This window comes from Odocoileus virginianus, chromosome 20 (assembly GCF_023699985.2).
Source record: "Odocoileus virginianus isolate 20LAN1187 ecotype Illinois chromosome 20, Ovbor_1.2, whole genome shotgun sequence".
Taxonomy (NCBI): Eukaryota; Metazoa; Chordata; class Mammalia; order Artiodactyla; family Cervidae; genus Odocoileus; species Odocoileus virginianus.
Window position 1 is genome coordinate 7,480,608 of NC_069693.1, and position 27,568 is coordinate 7,508,175.

Here is a 27,568-nt window from a genome sequence, read left to right on the forward strand (position 1 = left end):
ACTTAGCATTTGGTTTTTTATGTTAGTCATTCTAATGAGCGTTACTGTGATATTTATTGCAGTTTTAATTGCATCCCTGATGGCTAATGATGGCAAGTATTTTTTCATGGGCTTATTAACCATGTTTTTCTATTTTTGGGGTTTATATTCAGTATTTGCCACTTATAAAGTAGTTGTCTTATTGATTTGAATTTTTTGGTATAATATAGTTTCTATATTTATGTAATATATACAGTTAATTATATATGTCACATTTGTCATATATATAGTATTTTCTCCATGTCTACACTTGCCTTTGCATTTTTTGTTATTTTTCTTAGTATCTTTTGTAGAGCAGTTTTCTAATTTTGATTTAGTCCAATTACCATTTTTTACTTGCACTTTTATTTTTTATTATATTATTAATGATTCTAATTGTTTATTTTTATATTTATTTAATTATTAGAGTTAAGTCCAAGACTTCTGCATCAAAATGAACCTTCTGAGAAAAAGTTTAGCTGCATTCGTCAGAGGAAAAAAACGCTGGAGCAGAGAGGTTAAGGGCTTTTATCCAAGGCCAAAAGGTGTTGAAATTTGTCAAATGCCCTTTCTGTTTTTAATAGGGTGAATCACATTGACTCTCAAATCGACTCTGTATCACTAGAGAAATGCGCCTGGCCATGATGTACTACTGTTCTTTTTATCTGTGGCATTGTGAATTGCTAAACCCCCAGGAAGCAGTTCTGGGTCTGGCTTTGGCATCAGGGCAGTGCTGGCCCAGAGGCGTCCTCTTCCACACTGTGAATGAGCTGTTGTTGAGTGTCTTGTCTTCAGTCCCTGTCTGCTGGAGGTCACCAGTGAACCCATCCAAGCCTGTCCTCTGCGTCCCTAACTATGAATTAAATTGCCTTAGCATTAAGTTGGCCAAAAGTTCATTCGAGTTTTTTCGTAGGCTGCTATGAAAAACCCAAATGAAATTTTTGGCCAACCCCACAGATAGCATTGTGCAGTTTATCTATTTCTTCTTGAGTTCAGGTAGTTTGTCTCTCTCTCTCTCTCTTTCTTGCTGTGTCTCTTGGTCTTTCCTCTACCCCATGACGGTCTCTGTCTTGACCACATCCATCCTGCCATCATGCAGATTTCAACCTGAGTCATAGAATTTAATCACATCATTGTTCACAGCATTCCCTCTCCTTTTCATGTCCGTGGGGGAGACGTGGTCGGGGAGTCCCGAGGGGATGGCTGAGAACTGCCCACAGACAGCACAGCAGAACGGCCCCCATGACCAGGCAGCCCGTGGGCCCACAGAACACTGACCCCACCCCACCCAGCTGTACATGAGAATGGGCCAATCCGGGGTCTCCGAGTTCGAGGGAAAGCAGAGGCCATGAGGATAGACTCGGGGAGAGCAGTCACCAGGGGCGATCAGACCCTGGACCTGCAGCCTGAGGTCCCTGCTGCTGCTGCTGCTGCTGCTAAGTCGCTTCAGTCGTGTCTGACTCTGTGCGACCCTATAGACGGCAGCCCACCAGGCTCCTCTATCCCTGGGATTCTCCAGGCAAGAATACTGCAGTGGGTTGCTATTTCCTTCTCCAATGCATGCATGCTAAGTCGCTGCAGTCATGTCCAACTCTGTGCGACCCCATGGATAGCAGCCCACCAGGCTCCTCCGTCACTGGGATTCTCCAGGCAAGAATACTGGAGTGGGTTGCCATTGCCTTCTCCAATCTGAGGTCCCTGCTCAGCCTCAACTCCCGGGATTTACCCCAGGACGCATCAGGTGGCCGCTGCAATAGGAGGGATGAGTCAGACCACGGGGGGACCAGCAGAGATGGCTGCCGATTTCTGGATGTGTGCGCACACGTGCTCAGTCACGTCTATGCGACCCCATGGACTACAGCCCGCCAGGCTCCTCTGTCCATGGGGAGTCTCCAGGCAAAAATACTGGAGTGGGTTGCCATCTCCTCCTCCAGGGGATCTTCCTGACCCAGGGATCCATCCCGCCTCCCCTGCGTCTCTTGCATTGGCAGGCAGGTTTTTTACCACTGCGCCACCTGGGATGCCCACTTTAAGGATGGGCAGGCTTAAAGACCTGAGTCCATCAGTGAGAGTTTATTCACAGGCTGGGCCCAGGTCAGAGGTCCGAGCCTAGGCTGGGAGCGAGGGCAGCAGTCCTGGTCTTGGCCCTGGTCCAGGACAGGCTGGGCTCACACGTGCTGCCTCCGGTGCCGCAGAATTTCCGTGGGCGTAAACAGAAAGTCCTTCTGGCAGGCCTCACAGTGGTAGGGCTTCTGCAGGGCAGATGCCTTCTGGAGGGGCTCGGGGGCAGCTTCCTCAGCCCCTAGGGGAGAGGAGAAGGGGGTTGAGGGGGACGCTTCACTGCGTGCTCTCACCCCCACCCAAATACCAGGAAACTCTGCGGCTCAGGCTCTCTCCTGGCCTCTGGGGAATTCTAGCTCTGCCTCCTTCAGGAAGCCTTCCCTGATTAATACACAGAGAGGCAAGTCTTTACAATGTGTCCCCACGGGTGAGAGAGACAAAGACACAAGTGGAGACACAGAGACTGAAAGAGAAACAGAGAGAGCCCTGGGGGGGACCACATGGCCCCGCAGCCATCTCCCCGTGAGCGCCAGCGTGTGACGTGGGATGCGCCACAGCAGGCTCTGCCCAGGTCTACGCGCTGCGGCATTCTCCAGGTGACTACAGGGTGGATGTGGCCAAGGCAGGGACAGCTTGGAGACAACAGAGAAAAAGAGAAACAGAAACGCAGAGGCAGATGAGAGAGGAGGCGACAGAGACAGAGACAGACAGACAGAGACACGAGAATGAGCTGGCTCCAGGCCCTCCTCGTCCCGGGCTCTGGGTCTCAGTGACAAAGCCCGTGTGTGGCACCAGCCAGGCAGAGGGTTGAGGTTGTGGATCCCCAGAGTGGGGCGCGAACGCCCAGATGCAGACTGCACGGACAGCTGGGTGGACACAGGCATCCGGGCCCTGCGCCAGCCTCACCTGGGGGGCCGTCCTGCGGGGCCTCGGGGCAGGTGTTCTCATGGGCGATGCGCTCCAGGGGCGTCAGGGGCATGTGCAAGCCGCAGTGCGGGCAGGTCCAGAAAGTGCGGAGACAGTCGCTGTACAGGTCCGCATCGCTCTGTGACAGTCGGGCTGTGTCAGGGCTTGGCTCCCTGCCCCGCTCCCCACCACCAGCCTGGGACCTTCCCAGAAGTCCTCCAGGCTGGCAGGCCCTTTCTGAAACTGCATCCCTGGACTAAGCTGGAATGTGGTTGAGGGTGCCGGGGGGAATCTCTAAAATCCCACTCTCAGGGGCAGGAGGACAAGGGGCCAAGGTGCACGTCCATGCTCACCGTGAGGCAGTTGTAGGTAAGGAAGTCAGTGACTGCGTAGCCCCCTTTGGTGGGGTGGGGGGACGGGGTAGAGCTGCCAAAGAGGCCAGGGAGACTGGGGGCAGCCGTGATGGTCTGGGGTCCCACATAGAGGTTCTGGACTTCCAGCCCTGTGAGCCGCCGGACGCTGTAGGAAACCTGAGCAAAGAGAGACAGGAGATAGAGCAGACAGACTCTATCAGCAGACAGGAGACAGGTAGACATAATAGGAGCACCTGGATCCAGCTGTGCTTGAAGTGCACCACTGGACTTCTCAGTTATGGGGGTCAATTGCTTAAGCCCCTCACACCCCGGTTTCAGATATTCATGACCAAAGGCTTGTCTAGAACACTCCCTTACCTGCTTTCCCCAGTCCGCTTCTGTCCTCATCCCTTGTGGGAACACATTCAGACCTCAAGTCTGACCTTCAAGTGTGGCCACCCTGCCCCTTCTCCTCTGTCATGTCAGCCAGTTCCCCTTTCTCCAGTCCTCTGGGTCCCACCACACCCATGTGTAGTAGAATCAAAAGTAATTCGCAACCCGCACGCACATAAAGAAGTGGGGGTTCGGTTTTAAGCATGCTCTAATTCTTCCCATCTGTCTTCCATGCACCTCACAGCTTCTCTCTCATATCATGCACACCCTTAACTGCTACTAAGGGGTAACCTGCACCCCAGATGCAGCAGGTATTCTTGCGCATCTGTTGAATAAGGGCTGCAGGGCTTAATGGGGTGGCTCCTGGGGTCAAATCTTGGGTTCACCCTTACCAGCTGTGTGACCTTGAGCCTGTCATCAACCTCTCTGGTTTGAAAAGCCCCAAATGTGGGCATCTCGATGAGCCAGAAGCCAGGGCCCTCCGGAGCCTTCATCCCTGTGGCTGACAGCCCCTCCAGCCAAGGGGGCAGGTGCCCGGGGGCGGGTACCTTGGAAGTCATGAACTGCAACAGCTCCCGGCTCAGAGCTGCCACCTCCTCGTGGCCGACAGGGTCTTCCTCCTCCTCCTCTTCGTTCTCCAGCCGCCGCCGGGCCTGGCGGGCCAGCTGCCGATCCAGGGAGCTTTCCCAGTGGGCCCGGAGCCGCAGGGAAGCCGCCAGGAGCCGGACAGCACTCTCGGTGTCTGCGAGCTGGAGCTCCAGCCAGCCGTCGGCCACTAGGCGGGAGCAGTCGCCATTGGTGTCCAGGGACCGGCTGAACAGCAGGAGGGACTGGAAGAGAGGGGGCAGGAGACAGAAAGCAGTGGACGGGCGTGACGCCATCTTAGAGTGGCCCCCGCCCAACTGGGCTCCTGCCCGCCCCCCATTCACCCACCCCCATCCTCGGTCCCCACCACCATCCACTCCTGTCCTACGACTGCAGTCGTCTCCCTGCTGGGCTCGCGGACTCTGCCCCATGTCAGTCCCTGATCCAGCTCTGCTCAGAACCCTCTGGTGGTGGGGAGGAGGGAGATCTGGTCTCACCCTCCTCCCTGACCTCACCTCAGCCTCTCCCCCAAACCCCGACTCTGCTCCAGCCATTCCCTGTTCACACAGCGCATGTGGTGCCCCAGGGCCTTTGCACTTGCTCTTCCCCCTGCCTAGGTCGCTCTTCCCCCAGAGATCCCTACAGCCCCTCCCACGTTCAGGCCTTTGCCTGACTGCACCTTCTCAGTGAGGCCCACCCAGATGGCCTAATCCCATACTAGAGCCTGCCCCCTTCCCTGCCCTCCCCTCCCCAGCCCCTTCACCCTGTTCTTTGCGCTCTGCTCTATCATTCACGGCAGCACGGTGTTTATTGCAGCTGCCCACCCTTCCCAGTGAGATGTGAGCTCCAGCGGGGCAGGGACCAGGTTCTGCCTTGCATGTCTTCCCCAGTGCTGGCACCTGGCAGGCGCTCGGCCAGTAATGACTGGATACCAGGAGGAGGAGACAGCAGCCAGCCTGGGGGCAGATGGCTCCTCCAGGCCCCCCCCACCCCCGGGGCCCCTGCCCCAAGGAACACAGCCATGGCACCCGGCAGTCGGTGCCATGGAGGGAGGTGGGGAGGCTGGGGCGGGACCCACCTGCAGAGCGGGGATGCGGACACAGTTCACCAGGTATGGTTTGTTGGTCTCCAGGAGGGAGACGAAGGCGACAAGCTGGTGTTTGTTACTCATCTTGTCCCTGTCATCTGAGAGGGTCAAGGGGACAGCTCAGCATCCCCTCCCCACTCCACCCACCAACACACACCCATCATTCCCCCCAGGGGAGGTCTGTCCCGCCCCCGCTATTCCAGTGAAGTGTTAGTCACTACAGTCATGTCCGACTCTTTGCGACCCCACGGACTGTAGCCCGCCAGGCTCCTCTGTTGGTGGGATTTCCCAGGTAAGAATACTGGAGTGGGTAGCCATTCCCTTCTCCTGGGGATCTTCCCGACCCAGGGATCAAACCCAGGTCTCCTGCACCGCAGGCAGATTCTTTACTGTCTGAGCCACCATGGAAGCTCCATTCAAACGTCCACACAAAGAACATGTATAAGGATAAAATGTCTGTGGCATATTCTTAAACACTCTGCCAAGCTCAATGTGATTTTGGCTATGCAGTGATACTAAGAATTGTTGCTAATTTTGTTAGGGCTGATGGATGACAGCACTGTGGTGATACAAAATAACAGTCCTTATGAATAGGATTTTTATTATTATTACTAACTGGTAAGATGTCTGGAACCTGCTTTAACATGCTCCAGCAAAGACGGGGGGAAAAAACTCAAGGGGACAGAATAAACAAGGATGGAAAATGCTGATGGCTGCACCTGGGTAAGGTCACAGAGGGTTCATCACAGTCTCTCTACTTAAAAGATTCCTGGAACTTTCTAAATGTTTTCAAAAAGGAGACCCCCCCAAGGCCACCCAGCCAGGCGTGGCTCTTGGGACCTGCAGGTCTCAGGTCAGCAGCCCCAGGGAAGGCAGAGGATGGGAGGTGTGAGGGGGTAACCCCCGATGGCAAGCGGCACCCTGAGATCACTGTGCCCCCGCACACCCCCAACGGAAGGCTTCTCCCCACCCCCGCCTGGGCTCCCGGTACCTTGGCTCCCGCCGCCGCCCCTGGCCGCCTGCTCCTGCGTGTGCAGCACCTCGGGGCTATTGGTAAAGACGCAGGTGGGGTGCAGCACGACGCCCTGCTTGGTCTGGGTGTGGAAGATCTGAAGGAGTGGGAGGTGGATGCCAGGGGACAGAGGCTCAGACCTGCTCTCCCCGCTGCCAGTTCCCTCCTCATCGCAACGCAAAACCCCCTCCTCCAGGAAGCCCTCCCTGGTTCCCTCCCACGCTGATCAGGTGCCCCTGTCCCCTCAGCCCCTGGGTCCCCATCCCACTCTGGGTCACTGTCTGGGCACGAGTCTCTCCCCCGCCCCCATCATTAGACTGCACCCCACAAGGACAGGGCCAGAGCTGCCTCTGTCACTGCTGTAACCCCAGCACAGAGCAGGCACTGGGAAGGGGTGACAGGTGACAAGACACGGATAGGAAGGAGACTCACCTGGTCCGAGTCCTTGCGGCCGCTGTTGAGCGGGTCGGGGACGGCGAGCTGCGGGTAGAGGCCCCGGCTGAGCACCAGCTTGAGCAGGGCCATCTGGCCCCGAGTCAGGGCCTGGGCTGAGCTGGCGGCCGCCTGCAGCTGTTCCACATTGTGTCGGAGCTTAAACTTCACGTCCTGGGGACAACACAGGGGAAGGTGGGTTCCTGAGGCCCTCCCCGTCTCCCGAGGGGTTGGAACTGGGGTCTGGGGATCCCAGGGGTTCAGTAGACACCTGTCCACGGAAACCAACCTCCTGAGATGAGGAGTCCCCACTCTGATAAACGCCATCCCCACCGCCCCAGGCCCCAGACCACCCCATGGCGCCCCACCTGGATGTCCACGCTGTCGCCAGCCCCCCGGGAGGCTGAGCCACCCCGGTCCTCGTCGCTGGACCAGCCGTCCTGGTCGTCCTGGACTCGCAGCACTTTGCGCTTGCGCCCCGCGCCCTCCTCGTGCCGGCGCTTCAGCTGGTAGAGCGCCTGGCGCTCCCGCCGCTGCTGCAGCCGACTATAGCTGTCCCCCGGCTGCGGGGCCCGGGCACCGGCCACCAGCCCATGGTCCTCCAAAAGCTCCTGGGGGTGGATGGAGCCCGAGTCAGGGACACTGTCAGGCGCACTCTGGGCCCAAACGCGCGTTCCAGATGGGGGCCTGCAGCTGGCTGGCCCATGACCTCACCCTTTGAGCCACCCTTGTCCTCAAACGACAAACAGGGACCCTCCTGGGAACTCCCAGCTGGCGCTGAAAGGGACTATACGAGAACCACTTTCTGGGAATTCTCTGGTGGTCCAGTGGTTAGGATTTGGCGCTTTCACTGCCAGGGCCCAAGTTCGATCCCTGGTCAGGGAAGTAAAAACAACAACTCTTTGCATGGTGCTGGGCACGTGACTGTTTTAGGAAAGAGAACTGTCTCCATCGCTGGCCAACGGAACACCCGGGCTGGGGGACAGGAGAGAAGAGAAGAGGCCGGGTGATCATTACCATGCCGGGTCCTTGCTGGGGGCTCAGGTCACACGCCCTCTCCACCCAGCTATCCCCGGGCTCTGGTTACCTGCCCACCTGCCCCTCCAGGCCTGCATCAGCCCCTTGAGGTTCCTACAATAAAACACTTCTCAAAGTGTGGTGCTTTGGCCAATAACAGCAGCAGCATCTAGGATCATCTGGGAAGTTGTCACAAATACCAGGGCTTCCCTGGTGACCCAGTGGTAAAGAACCCGCCTGCCAACACAGGAGACTCAGGTTCGATCCCTGGTCCGGGAAGGTCCCACTCGCCTCCGAGCAACTAAGCCTCTGCACCACAACTGCTTAGCCTACGCTCTAGAGCCGGGGAGCCTCAGTTACTGAGCCCACACACCCTGGAGCCCGTGCCCTGCAGCAAGAGAAGTCTGCGCACCGCAACTAGAGAGTAGCCCCCGCTCGCCGCAACGAAGATCCAGCACAGTCAGAAATAAATAAAATTATTTTAAAAAAGAAATATCAAGACCTGCGCCCCACCCAGAACGACTGAAGCAGAATCTCCGGGGTGGGGTGGGGGGGCAGTGGGGTGCGGAATCTAGAAATCATGGACCCTCCCCATGATTCCAACGCCCCTGAGAGACCTCCTGCCCACGCCTCCAGAAAAAGCATTCCAGGGACCCTGCTGGATTGACCCTCTGTTTCTCATTGAGCCCCAACCAATGAGAAGAGGCAGGATATCTCATGGGACAGAGAGAGTGAGAGAAGGAAAAGCACCCCCACTTTTCTCCCGTTTCTCAGCATCTGGGGCCCAAGAAAGTCAGAGACGTTGAGAGATGATGTCAAGTACGAAGGGGATGTCTGAATGTGGGGACACGTTAACGCATGGGAGGCCTTGGTGGTGACTGCACACTCCGAGGTCTGCAGCCAAGGGGAATGGCTACATCAGAGGCTGTTTTTGTTTTATTTTCATTCCGTGGCATGTCACACAACAGGGGGCTAGAATTCCCCAGCACCAGAGCCTTTTTGTGTTCGAAGGGAAAGATGCCCGTGGAATATTAATGACACAAACCACCTGCAAAACCACATCTTAATAATAACAATAAAAATTGCAGGGATTACCTGGTGGTCCAGTGGTTACAAATCCACCACCGTGCGATGCAGGGGACATCAGTTCGCCCCCTGGTCTGGGAAGATCCCACATGCTGCAGAGTAACTAAGTCCGGTGCCCCGACTCCTGAAGCCCACCCACCCTAGAGCCCGTGCTCCACAAGTGAAGCCATGGCAGTGAGAAGCCCAAGCACCACAACTAGAGTAGCCCGCTCGCAGCAACTAGAGAAAGCCTGCGCTCAGCAATGAAGACCTAGCACGGCCCAAATAAAGGAATAAAGTAAAACCACAATGTATTAACTCATTTAGTCCTCACAGGAATGCTGGAGGCAGGGCTAGTTTTTGCTTCCCCATTTTCTAAGGGAGAAGCTGAGGCCCTGAGAGGCCCAGTAACTTGCCGGCGGTTGAACTGCTAGCAAGCAGCAGAGCTCAGATTCAGTGCTGAGATGTCCTGCTCCAGATGGTGCCTCCAACCAACACTACTGAAGCCCACCCACCCTAGCCCATGCTCCACACCTCCCAGCACTCGGCCTGCATGGCCACGTCAGCACCCCAGCTCGAGAACAAGGCTCTTCGTGAGGATGTGACTCATGACAGCAGACCTTGTCCACCCCTCCAGGAAGCCCTCCTGGATTTTCACCCCTTTGCCCTGGCCCCACCCAACACCTAGCCATGTGACGGTGGGGGAGGTGGGTGTGGGGAGGGGCTCTGACTATGCTGTCAGAGAAGAGGAGATGCCACGCCGTGGAGGGTGTTCACGCATACTCTCCCTCTACCTCCTCCCACCCCCATGCCCCAAGTTTGTTCCTGGCTGCCTTCCCCAGGGGGGCCGGCCCCCACCCCTTCTCCCAGGCCTCACCTTGAACTGGCGCCGCAGGTTGGCCATCTCGTACAGCCGGTGCTCCTCAATGCCACGGTGGCGGCACCACTTGCGTGAGTTTCTGCCCCGTTCAGATTTCACCTGAGTGGAGGTCCAGACCCCAGGAGGTCAGGGCCTGACCAGCCGAGGGAAGGGGTGGGGGTGCTGACCCACCACCTAGACAAGACCCCAACACCAGCCACTGGGAAGATGTGAGGCTGACTGGAGACCTGTCAGCCCTCCCTCAACGATACTGCTCTCCTTCTTCCAGGTCTCAGCCTCAATGCCTCCTCCTACAGGAAGTTCTCCCAGACTACTAAGGGTCAGGCAGCCCTCTGGGGCTCTCTGAGCCCCGGGGACTCCCCACTGCAGCCCATTCTGGGTGGTCACTGTCCAGGGACGGTCTGCCTCCCTGCACTGGACTGGGAGTTGCAGGAGGGCAGGGCCAGGTGAGTTTAGTCACTACCGGGTCCCTAGCACAGCTCAGGACAGGACCAGGCCTGGTCAGGGAACATGTGTTCAACACACAGACATCCCCTAAGGCCAGGGAACATGTGTTCAACACACAGATACTCCCTAAGCCATCTAAAAAGCCGACACCGCTGGCTTTAGTCAGTGTTTAGAGACCCCAGGCTCCCCTCAGCACGTGCTCGTCCCATGAAAAGTGGATTCGGGGTTCTCCCCAGCCAGGCCTGGCCTGTGGGGGCCTCAGGGGTCCTCCTTGGGATGCGGGTGGAGCACAAAGCCCTGATTCCATGCAGAATGACAGCCAGGCAGCTGGGGTTGGGGAGGGTGCTGCCAAGCTCACCTGCACCCAGGTGTTGAAGACGTTGAAGAGCGTGAAGGGGTCGCCCTGGTCACTCTCCAGGGGCCGCCGCGCCACCGCGCACTCGGGGTTGCTCTGGGTGGTGCGAGTGAAGGGCGTCTGGACGCTGAGGGCAGCAGCAATGGTGAGCACGGGCTCGGTCAGGTGGAACATGGAGCCCAGGATCAGCATCTTTCCTGGGGGAGGACCCACGCTGAGCCTCCTGGGTGCCCGATGGCATTCCCCACTCCTCAGGAACCCCTGACCCACCCTCCACCTTACCCCCAGAGGGCCTCGGGAGCCAGGGGGACAGAATCACATCCAGAATCAGCTCCCAGCGTGATGAAAGACTGCTTCCACCTGCCAGTGGAAGTGACCTGACTCATCCTCACTGTTCCCCTGCCTACCTTTCCAGAAAGTTCCTGTTACACAGCTAGCCTCATAAGATAAAGATGGGCAGAAAAACAAGGCTGTCCCAGAACCCTTAATTCTGTCACCTCAGGCAAGTCCCTCCACCTCTCGGTGCCTCTGTTTTTCCATCTGTGAAATGGGCTAACAGCAGCATCTATGTGCTATGAGCATGACCTGTTTCACCTGTGAAGCATGGGCACTTACTGGCACGGAGGAAGACTGACGATGAGCCGCCTGGGCCCAGAACTGCTCAGCACCACGTCATCTGTGCCGCCCGCCCTGCAGGGCCCAGGGACCAACGGTGCCAGCCTGGCTGGGGTGTGCCTCCCTGGCGAGTGCCTCCCTGGATGCGCTTTCTCTGAGCCTCGTTTTCCTCATCTGTACAACAGGGACGCCTTGAGGCCCTACCCTCACCAGATGAAAATGAAATAAGGGCCACAGAGTCTTCCACACTGACATACAGCAAAGGCTCACAGAACATTCTCTTTCTTCTCAGATCTGATTCTCTCTGCACTATCCCTGTCCTCTTGTAACACAAACAGAAATCACTTCCATAGCCGTGGGTGGCCCTCAGGGTGGGCGGTACCCAGCCTGCTGCCCATACTGCAGCTCCAGCGTGTCACAGTGATGGGGACTTTAACGTTGATGCGGGCAGCAAGCTCCCTTGAGCACTAGGCTTGGGAAATGATGCCCCAGGTGGCAGAGCTCAGCTGGGACTATTCTCTGGGCCGTGGATAGTTGGTTGGTAAATACAGAATGTCCTGAGTCAGGAGAATTGGACAAGATGAAGATGAATATGCCTCGGTTAGCAAGCTCCTTGGGAGGGGCTGGCATGACTCAGGGATGAGTAAGAGGAAGAGGCTGGCAGTTTTGACATCCTTATAACCACAGGAAGGCGGGTACCAGGGTGAAGCTGGGGCTGGGCTGGGCACAGGAAAGAAACATTTGTTTTGTTTACTGCTATAACCCTGGTGCTAGAAGAGTGTGTGGCACAGAGGACTTGTGAATGAATGGACAGGGCCCAGAGACAGAACAACCTTGCCTCCAGGTCACTCAGAGAGTGAGCAGCGTCCCACACCCATTTTCAGGACCCTCCGTGATCACCCCCAGGGGGGTGGTGGTCCTCACCAATCACGACGTCCACTGGCAGTTGTGCCAGCAGGGACCCGATGGGGGTGAGGGCCTCTGAGCTGTCCAGAGCCCCCTGGTCCCGGAGGTAGAGGATGGCCGTCTCCAAGCTGGTTGGTGGTGGGGGCTCGATGAACGGGAAGGTTCGGGGGTCCCCCACGCTCATGCTCTTCATCTGGAATGACAGTCAAATCCCTTCAGGAATGGGGAACACAGGAGCCACTGGGGAACACTGGGGGACCTGTGACACTTTAAAACGCCCAGAGGGAGGGACATACGTATACCTATGGCTGATTCATGTTGGCATATGGCAAAAACCAACACAATGTTGTGAAGCAATTATCCCCCAATTAAAATTAAAATAAATTTTTAAAATGCATCCAATGTCAAGACTCACTGTACAGAAGTGGGGAAGGCGGACCATTATCTGTCTGTCCGTCCACCTAGCAGCTCTTCTCCTAGACTCTGGCCACAGAGCAAGCACATGATCTAAGCTGGACCATCTGAGGTGTCACAGCAACTGACAAAGGGATGAGCATGTGACCTGAGCTGGGCCAATCAGAATCCTTCCCTGGGACTTTGCAACCTGGAGCTGAGAGAGAGGCGCTCCAGCACCCACTCTGGTTCTGAAGCCCAAAGCAGCTGAAGTTATTTTTCCCACTGCCTGGAAAGCAGCCAATCCACAGCAGATGGAGAAATCCTTTATTTTTTTCTTAAGCCAACATGGACTCACAAATCCATAAAATCCCCTTTGCTGAAAACAGCAGCTTGAGTCATGTTTCTGTCACTGTCAACAAGAGCATCCTGATTATCTCAGTGGCACAGAGGGGCTCGTGGGCAGGAAGAGGTGAAGTGTGTACCCATCACCGGACCCAGCACGGCTCAGGGAAAACAGCATCCCTCTGGTGAGGGGATGAAGGTAAGGCTGGCGTGGCGGCTCATGTGACCCTGAGAGAGTGAGGACAGAGCTCAGAGAGCCAGGGACTCAGCCAAAGTCTCTGGGAGAAGTGACTTCTTCCCTGGCCCTGATCTGGAGGCCACCGGAAGTTCTAGGCCATCCAGCCCTCAACCAGCCATCCCACTGAGCTCCCTGGTTACCGAGCCCTGGTGCTGTCTGGCAGACCACTAGCACTTGTTAAAAGACCTTCAAATTAGGAGTTCTGGGTAGGGGGATAAAGCACGGATGATTTTTGACTTTTAGGCACTGCAGTGATTCCAACATGTAACTGGGACTGCGAATCACTGCTCTGATCCAGTCAGGCAATGCCCTCCCTCCCTTCCTCCTGGACAATTACAGGTCACAGAGTGGAAGGCAGGATGGAAGGCCGGCCAAGGTGGCTGGCAAAGTTCCCATGGCCTTAAAAAAACAAGACCCACAGGGGCTTCCCCGGTGGCTCAGTGGTAAAGAATCTGCCTGCCAATGCAGGAGACACTGGCTTGATCCCTGGCCTGGGAAGATCCCACCTGTCCCAGAGCAACTAAGCCAGAGCGACTGAGCCTGCGCTCTAGAGCCCGGGAGCCGCAACCACCGAAGCCGGACAGCCCTGCAGCCCTTGCTCTGCAACGAGAAGCCACCGCAAGGAGAAGCCCCGGAGCCACAACGAGCAAAACGCCCGTACGGCAACAAAGACCCAGTGCAGCCAAAAATAAAAATAAAATTACTTTTAAAAAAGTAAACTTCAAAAAAGTAAACTTTGTGGGCAGTAAGTAAACTGCCCACAAAGAGGGGCAGTTCATTGCTTCTGCTGCCAAACAAGCAAAGACGGAGGAGGTGCTCCCCGTGGCTACCAGAGTGGAGGGGCAGTCGTGAGGCAGGCTCTGGAGCCTGAGGGCCCCAGATGAATCCGGCTCTACCCCTTGCCAGCAAAGCCACGTGGATCAAGGTACTTTACCTCTCTGTGCATCCTTTTTCTCATCCATAAATTAGAATAAGTTAACTTACTACACAAAGGTTGTGTGAGGATCAAAACAGTTATATATATATAACTTAGAACAGAGCCCAGCACATGAGAAATACTAGGTAAAATTATTTTCTATCATCATCATCATCATCATCACCACTGATATTAGGAGAGCTGCTGCTAAGCTGAGGTTGGAGCTCTAGAAAAAACCCTGGCGGTCCAGTGGTGAAAACTCCGAGCTTCCACTGCAGCGGCTGTGCTGTGCTTAATCACTCAGTCGTGTCCAACTTTTTGCGACCCCATGGACTGTAGCTAGCCTGCCAGGCTCCTCTGTCCATGAGGATTCTCCAGGCAAGAATACTGGAGTGGGTTGCCATGCCCTCCTCCAGGGGATCTTCCCAACCCAGGGATCAAACCAGGTGTCCCGCACTGCAGGAGGATTCTTTACTGTCTCAGCCACCAGGGAAGCCCCCAAATACTGGAGTGGGTAGCCTATCCCTTCTCCAGGGGATCTTCCTGGCCCAGGAATTGAACCAGGGTCTCCAGCATTGAAGGTGGATTCTTTACCAGCTGAGCCACCAGGGAAGCCTCCACTGCAGGGGTACAAATCCAATCCCTGGTCGGGGAGCTAAGATCCCACGTGCCACGAGACCCAGCTCAAAAATAGAAATTATAAATAAATACATAAATTTTAAAAAGCCTGATACTGTATGACATCACCGATCTATTTAAACAACCAAGGCTATAACCTCCTTATCTCAAGGCTTCTCATTATGTGAAATTTTGTTCAAGCCAATATTTTTCAAACAGCAGGTTATATGAGTCAGGAAACTCCAAGAAGTGGGTCAGAACTGGCACTTTTTCCAAAGGAAATCAAGCAAATACAGACTATCAGTGTGCATCACCCTTAGGAAGGGGGCTGGTTCATGTCACTCCCCTGCCTGGGCACATGTGAGCCTGCGGCACATGCCGCCCACTTTCCTTCCCTGCTTCTTCCGGAGCGCAGGACTACACTTCCCAGCCTCCCCTGCAGTGAGACATGGCCGTGAGCTCTCACCAGGTGAGTGGAAGGGAGGTACATCACTGTGGACCCACCCTCACCCTCCCAAACCCAAGTCCCATGCTCTCTCCCCCTCACAGGCTGACACAAATGATGAAAGCCCTGGGGAGATGATGCAGCCACAAAAGAGAAAAGGTCCGGGTTTCTGAATAAGGGTTTCCCAGTGGCTCAGCTGTAAAGAATCCACCTGCCAATGTAGGAGATACGGGTTCAATCCCTGGGTCGGGAAGATCCCCTGGAAAAGGAAATGGGAACCCTCTCCAATATTCTTGCCTCAGAAATCCCATGGACAGAGGAGCTTAGCGGGCTACAGTCCATAGGGTAGCAAGAGAGTCAGACATGACTTAGTGACTAAACAACACCTTTGAATAAAGGAAACTGCCTACCAATCCAGGGACTAACATTCTGCTGTGTTGGCTGTTATGCACGTGGGTCTATTTGTCACAGAAGCCTAATCAAAGCAAAACTAACTACTGAGATACAAGCCATGACATAAAGCATATTGAGAAACCCCAGTTTTAAAAGCCACTTCCTAAAAAAAGTAAAAAGCCACTTCCTGATGGGTTTTCTGTTACAGCTGAAAACATTCTACTTGAGTCACAAGGTTCTTCCCATGACCCTGTGGACTGTGGGGAACAGTTCCCACCCCAACATGGGATCTGACATTTGGAAGGAATGAGTTCCCCTCTGTGGCCTGGCCCACCCTCCCCTTCCTGATCCTGAAACCCTGTCTAAATATCTCCTGGATTCCTCTCTGGCACCAGCACTCAGGATTCAGTCTCCTCTCTGACCCTGCCTTACCTGAAGCACCAATGCATCCAGGGCAACCCTCCGAATCTCCGGGACAGGATAGGGGGCGAAGGCATCGTAGTCTGATTCAGCATAGAGGCGGAAGCAGACGCCGGGGCCTGTGCGGCCCGCCCGGCCCTTACGCTGCTCGGCACTGGCCTGACTGATCCAGAATTCCTGCAGCCGCTGCAGTTTGGCCTGTGGGTCGTAGCTCATCTCCTTCACCTTCCCTGGGTGGGCAGGAGGGGAGCAGGAAGGGAAGGAAAGATGTGTGCAGGACCCATGTGGGCCCTCCGCGTGCCTGGCCCTTGACCCAGCCATTCATTCACTGACACCTCACTTCGGACTCTGTTCCAGTAACACTATCCCAGAGCTTAGTTTGGGCCCCACTCTACCATTCTGTTAATGTATTCTTCAGTTTCTTCATTCATGCATCTTTTCATTTACTTCTTCAAGCCTTTCTTTATTCAGGGATTTAGTCATCCAACAAATTTTATTAACACCTACTAGGTGCCAGGCTTCCCTGATGGCTGAGATGGTAAAGAACCTGCCTGCAATGCAGGAGACCTGGGTTGGGAAGATCTCCTGGGGGAGGGCATGGCAACCCACTCCAGTATTCTTGCCTGGAGAATCCCATGGACAGAGGAGCCTGGCGGGCTACAGTCCATGGGGCTGCAAACAGTCAGACACGACTGAGCAGCTAAGCACACAGGCAGGTGCAGGCACCGTGCTATGGACTAGGGACACAGCTGTGAGCAAAACAAAGTCCCTTCATTCACGGGGCGGAACAGAGCACCAGATTTCATCAATTCAAGACCACGCTTTTTTGTCTCTAAAAATGGAATTCACCTTAAAATCAGTGACATCTCACTGATTAACAGACAGCATTTTCTAACAGTACATAAAATTATGTGTGTGTTAGTCGCTCACTCGTGCCCAATTCTCTGCAACCCCATGGACTGCAGCCCACCACTCCTCTGTCCATGGGATTTTCCAGGCAAGGATACTGGAGTGGTTTGCCATTTCCTTATCTTTTCTCATCAATGGTACCAGATTCAATACAGTAAGGTAACTGCTAACATGTATTGAGCATTCATTCACGCTGTGCCAGGTACTGGCCGCAGCCCCCGAGTGTATTAACTCTTCTAATCCTCACAACCTGAAGGAGGCGCTATTATTACTGTCATTTTACAAATGAGCAAAATGACCTACTGAGAGTGTCAGACCTTGGTCACACGGCCAGCAGGGTACCCGGCCAGGCTGGTTCCAGTGTCTCCTCACCACTAAGCGATGCTGACTTTTCAGAAAAGAGTCTAGCTGGGATGTAAAATATAATGCCCCACACTATGAAGAAAAATAAAGCCTCATGAGGGAGGTGACAGTGAAAGATCACTTAGATAACATGGACAAGGGGGGCTTCTCTACTGGGGAGACATTTGCACAGGTCCTACAATGAGGTGAGGGAGTGAGCCATGTGGATATCTCGGGGAAAGACAGCTCTCAGCAGAGACAACGGTAAGTGCAAATGCCCTGAGGCAGGGGCAAGCCTGGAAGGCCTGAGCGAGACTAAGATGCTGCCACTGCTCCACAGCCCGAAACACTACCACCTCCCTACCTCTGTGTGGGGCTCCCTCCCTCCACGCGCACATCTCCAACCCCACATCTCGCCAGGCCCTGGGGGACGCCAGGGGGCGCCCTTACCAGAATCTACCACGAAGCGGATGCCGTCAATGGTGACTGAGGTCTCAGCAATGTTGGTGGAGAGGATGCACTTCCGGACTCCAGGTGGGGCCACGTCGAATACCTGGGGGACAGTGAAGAGGCGGCCTAGGCGCCTTGTCTTTGTCCTACCCCACCCAGGCTCTTTGCACGACTAACATGGCACTTACTGACCCCTGTGTCCAGTGGCCTCCTGGATGTCTCCTGGATCTCCCATGGGACCCCACAGTCACACGTCTCAAACAGCCTAAGCATCTTCTACCAAACCCTTTCCTCCTTGGGCCCCCATCTCCTCATCTACTGCATCACTGGGGCCAGAAACCTGGGCCGTCTTGGGTATTCATCTCTCCTCACCCATCCAGCCACAGCCGATCCCCCTGAATATCTCATGAATCCATTCCTTCCTCCCCAAACCCACAGCCCCTGCCCTGGTCCATGCCTATCCTTTCCCACCCAGATCCCACTCCAGCTTGCTTCCTCCCTGGTCTCTGGTCTCACCCCTCCCATCCAGCCTTCACATGCAACAGAGGGATCTGCTAAAGCACAAACAGAACTGCCCACCACCTTGCTCAGAACCCTCCCAAGATCCCCCAGTGCCCTCAGGACAAAGTCCAGGCCTACAGTGGGTCTTCCAGGCCCCTGGTGGTCTACCCTGTCCACCTCCCCAGTCCCATCCCTCCGGACTCCCCCCTCACAATCTGGACCCAGCCACTCTGTGCGTAGTTTCCCAGCTGCCCTGTCTTTCTCTCACCCCAGGCCCTTTGCACAAGCCCTTCTCATGGACCCAAGAGACAGTCAGGCACAGTGGTTAAGAGTGGCAGTCAGCAACTACAGCCTATGAGCCAAATCCACCCTGTGATCTGTTTTTGTGAATCAAATTTAATGGAACGCAGCCTCACCTGGTGAGTCTACAGCTGCTTTCTAGCTGTAACAGCAAGGTAGTTGCGACAAAGACCATATGCCCATAACACCTAAAGATTTCGCCCTCTTCACAGAAAGTCTGCCAACAGCTGGTTCAGAGCACGGGCTCTGCCAGTCAGGTGACTCTGCCTAAGTGCCTGCGCCTCAGTTTCTGCAGTTGTCGAACGGGGACCGCAGGACCTGGCAGAAAGGGTGGCTCAGACGCTGCCCAGCACAAAACTAGTGCTCCACACACTGTAGCTGGGACATGCGTTTCCCTGCCCCCGTCCCAGAACGGGGCTTTCTCAGGTCTCCATTTGCAAAGTCCCTTCCCCCAGGAAGCCTTTCCTGAATCCACCAAGACTCTGCTCTCAGAGTATCTGAGGCTTTCCTCTACTACTTGTAGAATTGTTGATTACATGCCCATCCGGCCCCCAGCAGACCAGCAGCTTGAGGGGAAGCTCCCACTGGGTCCCAAAGGAGCCCCTGGTGCAAGAGAAGCACTAGGAGGTGCTCAAACGTTGTTTCTTCCTTTTCTCTCATTCTTCTTCTTTTTTTAACTTTTTGGCTATGTTTTGTTTTTTAACTCTTTGGCTGCATGCCACAGCCTGTGGGCTCTTAGTTCCCCAACCAGGGGTGGAACCTGTGTCCCCTGCAGTGGAAGCATGGAGCCTTAACCATGGGACCCGACCACCAGGGAGGTCCCTTAAAGGTTGTTTCTTTAATCACTAAACAACCACATGAACTGAAGGGACTCTCCTGGAGGTGATTATGGCAGTCAGCCTCCAGGATGGCCGGGGCAGTCTCACCTCGTGGGATTCACAGCCTCACCCAGTACTGTTCCTTTGAACAGGGCAGGAGTGATGGTTTGTGATTTCCACAGCTACATCATAAAAGATGCTGTGGCTTCTACTCTGGTCTCTTGGGAAGAGCTGGCCACCACGTTGTGAGAACTCTCAAGCAGCCCCCTAGAAAGGCCCCCCAACCAATAGCTAGCCATGTGAGTGAGTGCTCCATCTCAGAAGAGAATCCTCCAGCCCCAGTCAAGCCTTCAGATGACAGCGGCCCCAGCTGACACCTGACCACAACCTCCTGAGAGACCCGGAGCCAGAACCATCCAGCTAAGCTCCTCCCAGATTCCTGATTGACAGAAACTATGTGAGCCAATGAATGTAACAGTGAACACGCTACTAGGTTTTGGGGTAATTTGTTAGACCGACACTGACCCAAAGCCAGGTCCCCCAGCACCCGTCCATTCCAACCAGGCAGTCTCTTCACTTTCCCCACACCTGACTCCCAGATTCCCATGTCCAGGCCTTTGCTCAAGCTAGTTCCCCCGACCCAGACTGCCTTCCTTCCTCTTCTCTTACTCAAAATTCTCGTCTGCCAAAGCTCAGCTGCAGTGCCCCCCACCTCATCAGGAAGCTCGCCCTGACGCATCCTCCCCCAGCTAAAAGATGTGAGCGGCCCCACTCTGCAGCCCACAGCCCAGGGTCGTGGGGTTGCCTCAGTCCTGTATCCGCCGCCCCAGCCGCTCCTCCTCTGGCTACGCAGCGAGACGCCCCTGGCCCCCTCCGCCGGCCGACACTCCTACCTTGTCCTGGTCGGCCACAGAGAGGGTGCTATGCAGCGGCAGCACCACCCAGCGCTGGGTGTGGCTGGCGTAGGTCTGGGCGGCCTCGAGCACTGCGCTGATCTCCGCCATGCCACTGAGGAACACCAGGAGGTCGCCCCGCTCCTCGGGCGGGTACTTATTGTCGATGGCCTCCAGCACCCTGAGGAAGGGCCTCGGGTCCAGCTTCTCCGGCTTGGACGTGGTCGGCTCGGCCTCCTGCGGCTGGTACACGACCTGCGAGGAGATGGCCCCAGGCAGGAGCAGACCTGGTCACTCCAGCTCCGACATCGGGGTGGGGAGGCCATGGCTGACGGAGAGGTCGCAGACCATCCAGGCAGCAAAGGACAGAGGACAAACTGTCCCAAATAGGGCAGTTTGAAGAGGATGTGATAAAAGGACAAAGTATCAAGGTAACTGGGAGGTTTCCGGGGTGCTGGTAATGTTTCATGCCTTTTCATCTAGATACTGGCTCCATTCAAGTTATTTTTTAAAATGTTTTCTTGGATAAAAACTAAAAAATTTTTTTATTTATTTGGCTGTGCCAGGTCTTAGGTGCGGCATGTGGGATCTAGTTCCTAACCAGGGATCAAACACAGCTCCCCAGCATTGGGAGCCTGAAGTCTTAGCCACTGGACAGCCAGGGAAGTCCCTGTTGAGATATTTAATCTATGAAAATTAACTGAACTGTACACTTGTGATACACGTAAATCTTCTGTAGTTGGAGTATAACTCCAACAATAACAAAATTTTAAGGGGTGGAGTCGGGATTAAAACCCTCAAAATCACTTCTCTGAAAGCACCCTCGGTGTTTTTAATGACTACTTAGAAGACAGACTGATGGGCACCGAGATCCAGAAACCACAAGGAACGTCACATTTCCTGCCGCTAGGAGCCTCAGAGCTGTTATCAAGCCCTGGCCCCAAAGAACAAGAGGAAGGAGCAGTTATCAAAACCGTAAAGGAGAGGACTGTGCAGAGAGGCATGTTGGAATGAGCTGTGAGGCTCAGGCCACTGCAGACCTCGAGGGAGGGGGCTGCCTCTCCTTTTCCCACTGGCCAAGGAGAAGCCGGGGGAGGGGGGTCCGTTAGTGCCTTCCGGGGCAGACAGGAATGTAGGGAAGGGCACAGTAGATCTGAAGGGCAAACAGAAGCTCCCAGCCCGGTGCCACGTCTATCTGTGAGCAGGATTTAAGTCCTGGCCCTGCCACTTCTGAGGGATGCTGATAAACACCCTGTAGGGCACAACCAAGAATTATCCAGCCCAAAATATCAACCGTGCTGAGTCTGAGAAACCCTGCCCCGGGGGACGGTAAAGCGACGAGAAAGGGAGCCCGGGTCCCTGAAAGACCACGTGCAACAGAACTGCCCATCAACCTGACCAGTTGCTTCTATCCTGTGAGACAAGAAAAATTTCTGTGTTACTTGAGTCTTTAAATTTTGGGCTCTCCTCTAACAAGCACTTACCACTCTCCCTGGGACACTGCAAATGCCCAGAAAATAGCAGCTTTAAAAAATGAGAGAGAGAGAGGACTTCCCTGGTGGCACAGTGGATAAGAATCTGCCTGCCAATGCCGGGGACACGGGTTCAGTCCCTGGGCCGGGATGATCCCATGTGCCACGGAGCCACTGAGTCCGTGCGCCGCAACTACTGAGTCCGAGCTGTAGTCGGTGCTCCGCAACAAGAGAAGCCACCGCAATGAGAAGCTCATACAATGCTGCAACAGTGCAGCAGCCAAAAAATAAATACAGGAAAACTTCAGAAAGAGAGAGAAGGTCATTAATTACAGAGATGGGAAACAGAGAAGGAGAGAAGAGAAGGGACATGTCCAGGTTGGCAGGGGACCAGGTGGGGAGCCCGGGGCTTGGGGGTGGGGTGGGGGGGCGGCGGGAAGCGTGGGCAGCACTGACCGTGATGGGGAAGAGCCGCCCCGGCACCTGCACCACGGGAGCGTTGCCGAAGTAGCTGGAGAAGAGCGAGATGTTGATGGTGGCCGACATGAGGACGACCTTGAGGTCGGGCCGCTGGGGCAGCAGGCGCCGGAGGACCCCCAGGAGGAAGTCGTTGTGGAGGTGCCGCTCGTGCACCTCGTCCACGATCAGCACCTGGTACTGGGGCAGGCTGGGCTCCCGCTGGATCTGCCGGAGGAGCAGCCCCACCGTCAGGAACACGATCTTCGTGGCCGCCGAGCGCGTGCTCTCGAAACGGATCTGGTAGCCGACCTGGGGGTGGGGGGTGTGGGGGTGGTCAGAGAGGACCCTGGACCTGTCCCGTAGCCCCTGACCCTCCCCACACTGAAAACCTGAGCAAGTGTCCCGCATTAGAGCCTGGAGACCAACAGGCTTGGGTTCGGATGTCACTTCTGCCACTTAGCGCTGCCGACTTTGGGCAATTCCATCCCGGAGACAGATATTTTTTCCTTCCAGATGCCGTGAGAAATACATGTGCTAATGCACATAAAGTACTTGGCATGGAGCCTGGTGTATGATACTAATTAGTTATAATAGTAATGATTAACCTTTCTTGAGTCCCTTCTATGTACCAGGAACTACTTCAAATCTCTATGTATATCAACTCATTTCATCCTCACAACTACCATACAATGTAAGCACTATTATTACCCTCATCTCACAGATGGAAAAACTGAGGCCAGTCATCCAAAGTAAACCAGCTACAAAATGTTATTGAGAGGAAACATATCTTAACCCCTACCTAACATCATACACACATCAATTTCAGATGTGTTTCTCTAGTCAGGGCACTCAGGCTTAGTGGTCCCATAGTATGTGGGATCTTAATTCCCCGACCAGGGATAGAACCCAAGTGCCCTGTGTTGGAATGTGGATTCTTAACCACTGGACTGCCAGGGAAGTCTCAATAACAATTTTTAAGTGGTCAAGCCAGGATTAGAACCCTAGACATCATTAGTAAGAAGCATCTTCATTCTTTTTTTTCTGACTGCCTAAAGAAAGACTGATAAACATTTAGGCATTTCCAATTTTTTTTACAGTTCCAATTTTTTTTACAGTACTAAACTGGCTACTGTTAGCACCTCTGTCATCTGGACCATATCCAGGCCAATCTGTAAAGAAATTTCTAGGAGAATCATTGCTAGATAAAAAGGTAGTGTTTTTGTAACTTTATTGATATTAACTTATCCCGCGAGGTTATGCGAGAAAACCTGGAAGCCTGTTCTGCCCCACTTACCTGTGAGCCGTACTGACTGAGGCTCTCGAAGCCAACGCGCTTGGCCAGCGAGATGCAGGCGATTCGCCGGGGCTGGGTGCAGGCCACGTGACTGAAGCCGGCGGCCAGCAGGTACTGGGGCACCTGAGTGGACTTGCCGCAGCCCGTGTCGCCCGCCACCACCACCACCTGGTGCTCCTTCAGTGTCTGCAGGATGCGGTGCCCGTACTGGGCAATGGGCAGTGCCGCCCGCTCCCGCTGCAGTTTGGCCAGTCGCCCAAACGCCTGCTTCTGGCAGAAGTCCAGGTAGTGCAACAGGGCTCGGCGGAACTCAGACACTCTCTCCGGGGGCAGGCACCTGCCCAGCCCCCGAGAGTCCCGAGCATCCGGGCCGAGGACGGAGAGGTTGATGCGGTAGCGAGGGTCGTAAGCATGAGGGAGGTCGGCCAGTGCTGGGTGGCTGTGCTTGGGCCGCCTGGCGTCTTTCTCCTCCTTCCTGGTGGTCCTGAGATTCTGGAATCTCTGCAAGCGTTCAAAGAACGTCCAAAACTTCTGGCACTCCTCGGAACCCTGCCGGATATAATCCTCATCGCCGAAGAAGGCATCCTCGAAGAGGCGCTGTGTCTCTGGACAATTCCAGTCCCATTTCTCTGGGGCCTCTTCAGGACTGGGAGCCCGGGGTCGGTCCCGGGGACCCCTGCCCTCCCTTGTTCTGGGAGGCGGCATGCCGTGGCCAATTCCAGGGCTGTCACAAAACTGGCCTCAGTTCTGAGCCCCTGGACCAAATATTCTCGGACATTCCCCACTTCCTGCAGTGAGAGGCCAGTGCCTGCAAGAAGGTAGCACTTTCTCTTCCAAGAGCTAGTCTCCCCTTCAGTGGTGGTACAGGATTGACACAGGTGTTGGCAGAGTAAATGGCCTGCGGCCTGGGTCAAGCTGGTGATGCACAGGGCACCTCACGACTCCCGTGGTGACCTCTGGAATGGACACAAGTTCATCCTGCGACTGCAGGCCCTGGATGTTTGCGGGGAAAAAAACAGAAGACAGTCATTCTATAGGAACATTTACTGACAGCCTGCTGTTTTGCAAGCACTGGACTAGGGGAAGGGACAGCAATGGGTAAGACCACACTGAGTGCCCACAGCGGGTCCTGTCACCAGACTCTGACAATCCAGAGATGGGGGCAGCAAGAAAGGAAGCCCAGGGGCTGCAGGAGCCTTCCTTGACCATGCTTGGGAGTCAGGGAAGGATCCCCAAGAAGGGGATTTTGGACCGGAAGGAATGTAGGTCACATGGCCAGTCAGCAGCAGAACTTGGTCACCAGACACAATAACATGAGAGAGATGTGGTCTACTGAGTTTCAGGCCCCACAAACCCTTTGAAATTCAGTGCACGATTTTGCAAGTGTCGCATGGTTTGTTTTTGCCTGCCTGGCACTTCCCGTTTTTTGGGGGGTTTTTTTTTGTTTTCTAAAAAACGAATGCACTTTCCTTGGGAGAGTAGCCCTTCTTGGACTCTACATGGTTTCCACTGCCTGTAAGTCTGAGAACGTCTATTGGTTGGGCAAATGACAAAGGCCTGGCCAATCATGGTACTCCCCCTTTAACCAGTGACTGGTCTGAGGAGTAGACACATGACCCAAGGAGAGGCAATCAGGGCCTTTCCCAGGAATTTACACTAGGTTGCTAGGAGAGAAAAGCTTATCTGCTGTTGGCTAAGCAAGGATGATATAAGCAGGAAGTTGTTTGTAGCAGGTCTTAAAGAGTCTTTTCCTAGAAATCTTTCCTACAGAAAAGACTGCATGTGGGCACAAGGAGGCATACACAAGGATGGTCACCAAGCAACCACAAGGAGAAAAGTGGAAGAGGGACAGGGGAGAAGCCTGGCAACACCATTCAGCGCTTGAGGCTTAGTTCCTTCCAAAAGTCCATTTCACCGCTACACAAAAAAATGTCTTTTTGCTTAAGGTCTGGTTTCTCTTAGCTGTGTAACTCCTAACTAATGAAGCACATCCCCTTGTATAAATGCTAATTTTCTGGAGCGAAGCCCATCACTCAGATTCTTAAAGGAGTTTATGATCTTCAAAGGGTCCTAAGGGACCTCCCTGGCAGTCAAGTGGATGAGCCTCCATGCTTCCAATGCAGGGAGCACAGGTTTGATCCCTGATCAGGGAACTAAAATCCCACATGCCATGTAACATGGCCAAAACAAACAAACAAAAAAAATTAATGAAAAAAAATTGACAAAAGGGTTCCGAGCCTTCCGTGGTAAAGACTTCACAGTCAGGTAGATCTGAATTTCAACCTCAGCTTTATCATTTACCAGATATGTGTCTGCGTGCAAAGTAACTCCTTTGAGGTTTTCTTCATCTGTAAAATGGGAACAATCCCATTTTCCACATTTTACACACTGCAATGTGTATTACCTAGCCTGACACAGAGAAGCTAAACAGTAACTGACATACATGCCCAGTGCTCTCTCTCCATGATGACCGACAGAGAAAACAGTGAGAGGAACCACAGGCATACAACCTGGAAAAAATTTTACACTCAAAAGGCCACAGTTCACCTTGGTTTATTAGCAACGCTTTCCCCTACTCAGCCTTGTTTCTGAGGGCCATCACAGAACAGAGTTCAGAGGTTCTACCTCTATAGTTTCAGAGGGACCCAGACCAACCCTGGGAGTTATCAGAGCCAGGTAAGAGCCGGCTGAAGAACTTGTGGACTGCCAGAGCTGTTTCCCATAGAAGAGTAGCCTATGGGGAGTGCCCAGCACTTCCTGGTAAACACGTGGGCTGGGCGATGCCATAGAACCTTCAGAGGGAATCTCTGTTCTAGGAGGGAACAAAAAGGAAAAGGCCTTGAAAGTCTGTTGCAATGCTGGGCCAGTGTGTCCCAGAAAAAGACAGGACGATGAAATGGAGGAGAGCATTCCTCCTAGGCTGCTAACTGCCTTATGTAGCCAGAATGAGGGCATCCTTATGGCTCTCTAGGAGTCTATTCTTAGGCTGTCCTTTGGACTTCTTGGCTTGACTAGCTTCTTTCTTACTGTGCCTCTGACCATCTCTTGGTCTCTATTTCCTAGGCTCAAGGCTTTGAGAGATTTTCTCTACTTCCCTATCTCTCCTGTCTAGCTCTCCATCTTCAGGTTTCTTGTCTTTTTTCTGGTCCATCTTGCTCACCACCCTTACCTCTCTTCCCTCTCCTTGACTGGTCCCAACTCTTTTCATTTATCTGATTCTCTCCCACCCTGATTCTGTTTTTCACTCTTATTTTCTCTCCAACTGTCTTTCTCCATTTGACTCCACTCCTCCTATTCAGTTTTTCATCTCTCATTTTGTTTGAATTTTTTTTCCTGACTCTCCGTTTTCTTCTCTCTCCATCACTGACTCTCCATTTCTCCATCTAAAATTTTGTCACCTAGTTTGAAGCTCTAATAATAGCCAACATTTACTTAGGGCTGACACATATCAGGCACTACTCTACGTCACTCATATATATTTATATGCATATATATCCATCATACACACACATATATACACTTTTCTCAAAACCCTAGTTTCCACTCTCATCGTTCTACGTTTCTCTCCATCTCCCAAGTTCACGGTGCGATCACACTTCTCTCGTGGACCCTGTGAGCCTCTCTTGGTCTGATCCATTAGTCTCTTGCCTTCTATCTCTCCAGTTTTCAGCTTCTCTCCTCTTTCAATCTCCCCGTCTCTCAGTCCCACAGTTTCTCGAAACTCCTTTTTGTGCCTCCATTTCTTTTAACCTCTCTGACCCTCAGTTCTCTTAACAACGCTCAGGCTCCATCTCCATCTCCTTCTCCCGACTGCTCGGCTTCCTTCAACACCGTGCCTCATCTCGGGGTTTCCCCGTTCCCCTCATCCCTCTCCCAAGCTGTCCCCGATCCCGATCGGGCTCCAGTAGCCTCCACCGCCGCCCCACGCAGCCGCCCCGCCCCCCTCACCTCTCTAACCGCCGAGATCGCCTCAACTTCCGGTCCCGGGACCGCTCACGCGCCCGAAGCCGGTCCTGCGCCTGCGCACGCTATTCCGGCGGACAGAGGAACCAATGAGCAGCTGCGAGCGCCCAAGGCTCACTCTGCGCCTGCGTACAGAATGATCAGGCCCCGCCTCGCTTTGGGCGGAGCTTCGGGTGACGCTGCACCCTCTGGGGGCAAGTGGAGGCGTGACTGTGGAGAGTTGGTCTACCCTGCTGGTGAACATCTAATTGCATCTGTGGGTCGCCC

General features: G+C 54.2%; 1 protein-coding gene and 1 non-coding gene across 3 annotated transcripts; one reads left to right on the forward strand and one right to left on the reverse strand.

Annotated features, from left to right (window-relative positions):
- Window positions 1-1,038: 1,038 nt before the first annotated feature.
- On the reverse strand, window positions 1,039-27,392 carry DHX34 (DExH-box helicase 34). Of its 2 annotated transcripts, none has more exons than XM_070450644.1 (17): window positions 27,287-27,392; window positions 23,339-24,331; window positions 22,042-22,353; window positions 20,114-20,368; window positions 17,602-17,704; window positions 15,913-16,130; window positions 12,151-12,325; window positions 10,615-10,808; window positions 9,807-9,908; window positions 7,216-7,458; window positions 6,848-7,021; window positions 6,395-6,512; window positions 5,395-5,501; window positions 4,280-4,561; window positions 3,339-3,515; window positions 2,986-3,124; window positions 1,039-2,320 (listed from the first exon to the last, which is right to left on the reverse strand). In XM_070450644.1, exons 2-17 carry the CDS (start codon window positions 24,041-24,043, stop codon window positions 2,187-2,189), a joined length of 3,438 nt encoding a protein of 1,145 aa, XP_070306745.1. In that variant the 5' UTR covers window positions 24,044-24,331; window positions 27,287-27,392; the 3' UTR covers window positions 1,039-2,186. The 2 variants fall into 2 exon arrangements, with proteins under 2 accessions (XP_070306745.1, XP_070306746.1); XM_070450645.1 differs by lacking the exon at window positions 27,287-27,392 and adding an exon at window positions 26,987-27,267.
- On the forward strand, window positions 7,661-7,732 carry TRNAE-UUC (transfer RNA glutamic acid (anticodon UUC)). The gene has a single exon. It is a non-coding gene; the product is annotated as a tRNA-Glu (tRNA).
- Window positions 27,393-27,568: the final 176 nt, after the last annotated feature.

Excerpts from the sequence above, each read along its gene's own strand:
- DHX34 (XM_070450644.1), bottom strand. The coding sequence starts at position 24,043 with ATGCCGCCTCCCAGAACAAGGGAGGGCAGGGGTCCCCGGGACCGACCC. Across the intron at positions 22,354-23,338 it reads TCAGTCAGTACGGCTCACAG|GTCGGCTACCAGATCCGTTT; the intron begins GTAAGTGGGGCA and ends CCCCACCCCCAG. Across the intron at positions 6,513-6,847 it reads GCCGCAAGGACTCGGACCAG|ATCTTCCACACCCAGACCAA; the intron begins GTGAGTCTCCTT and ends CCACTCCTTCAG.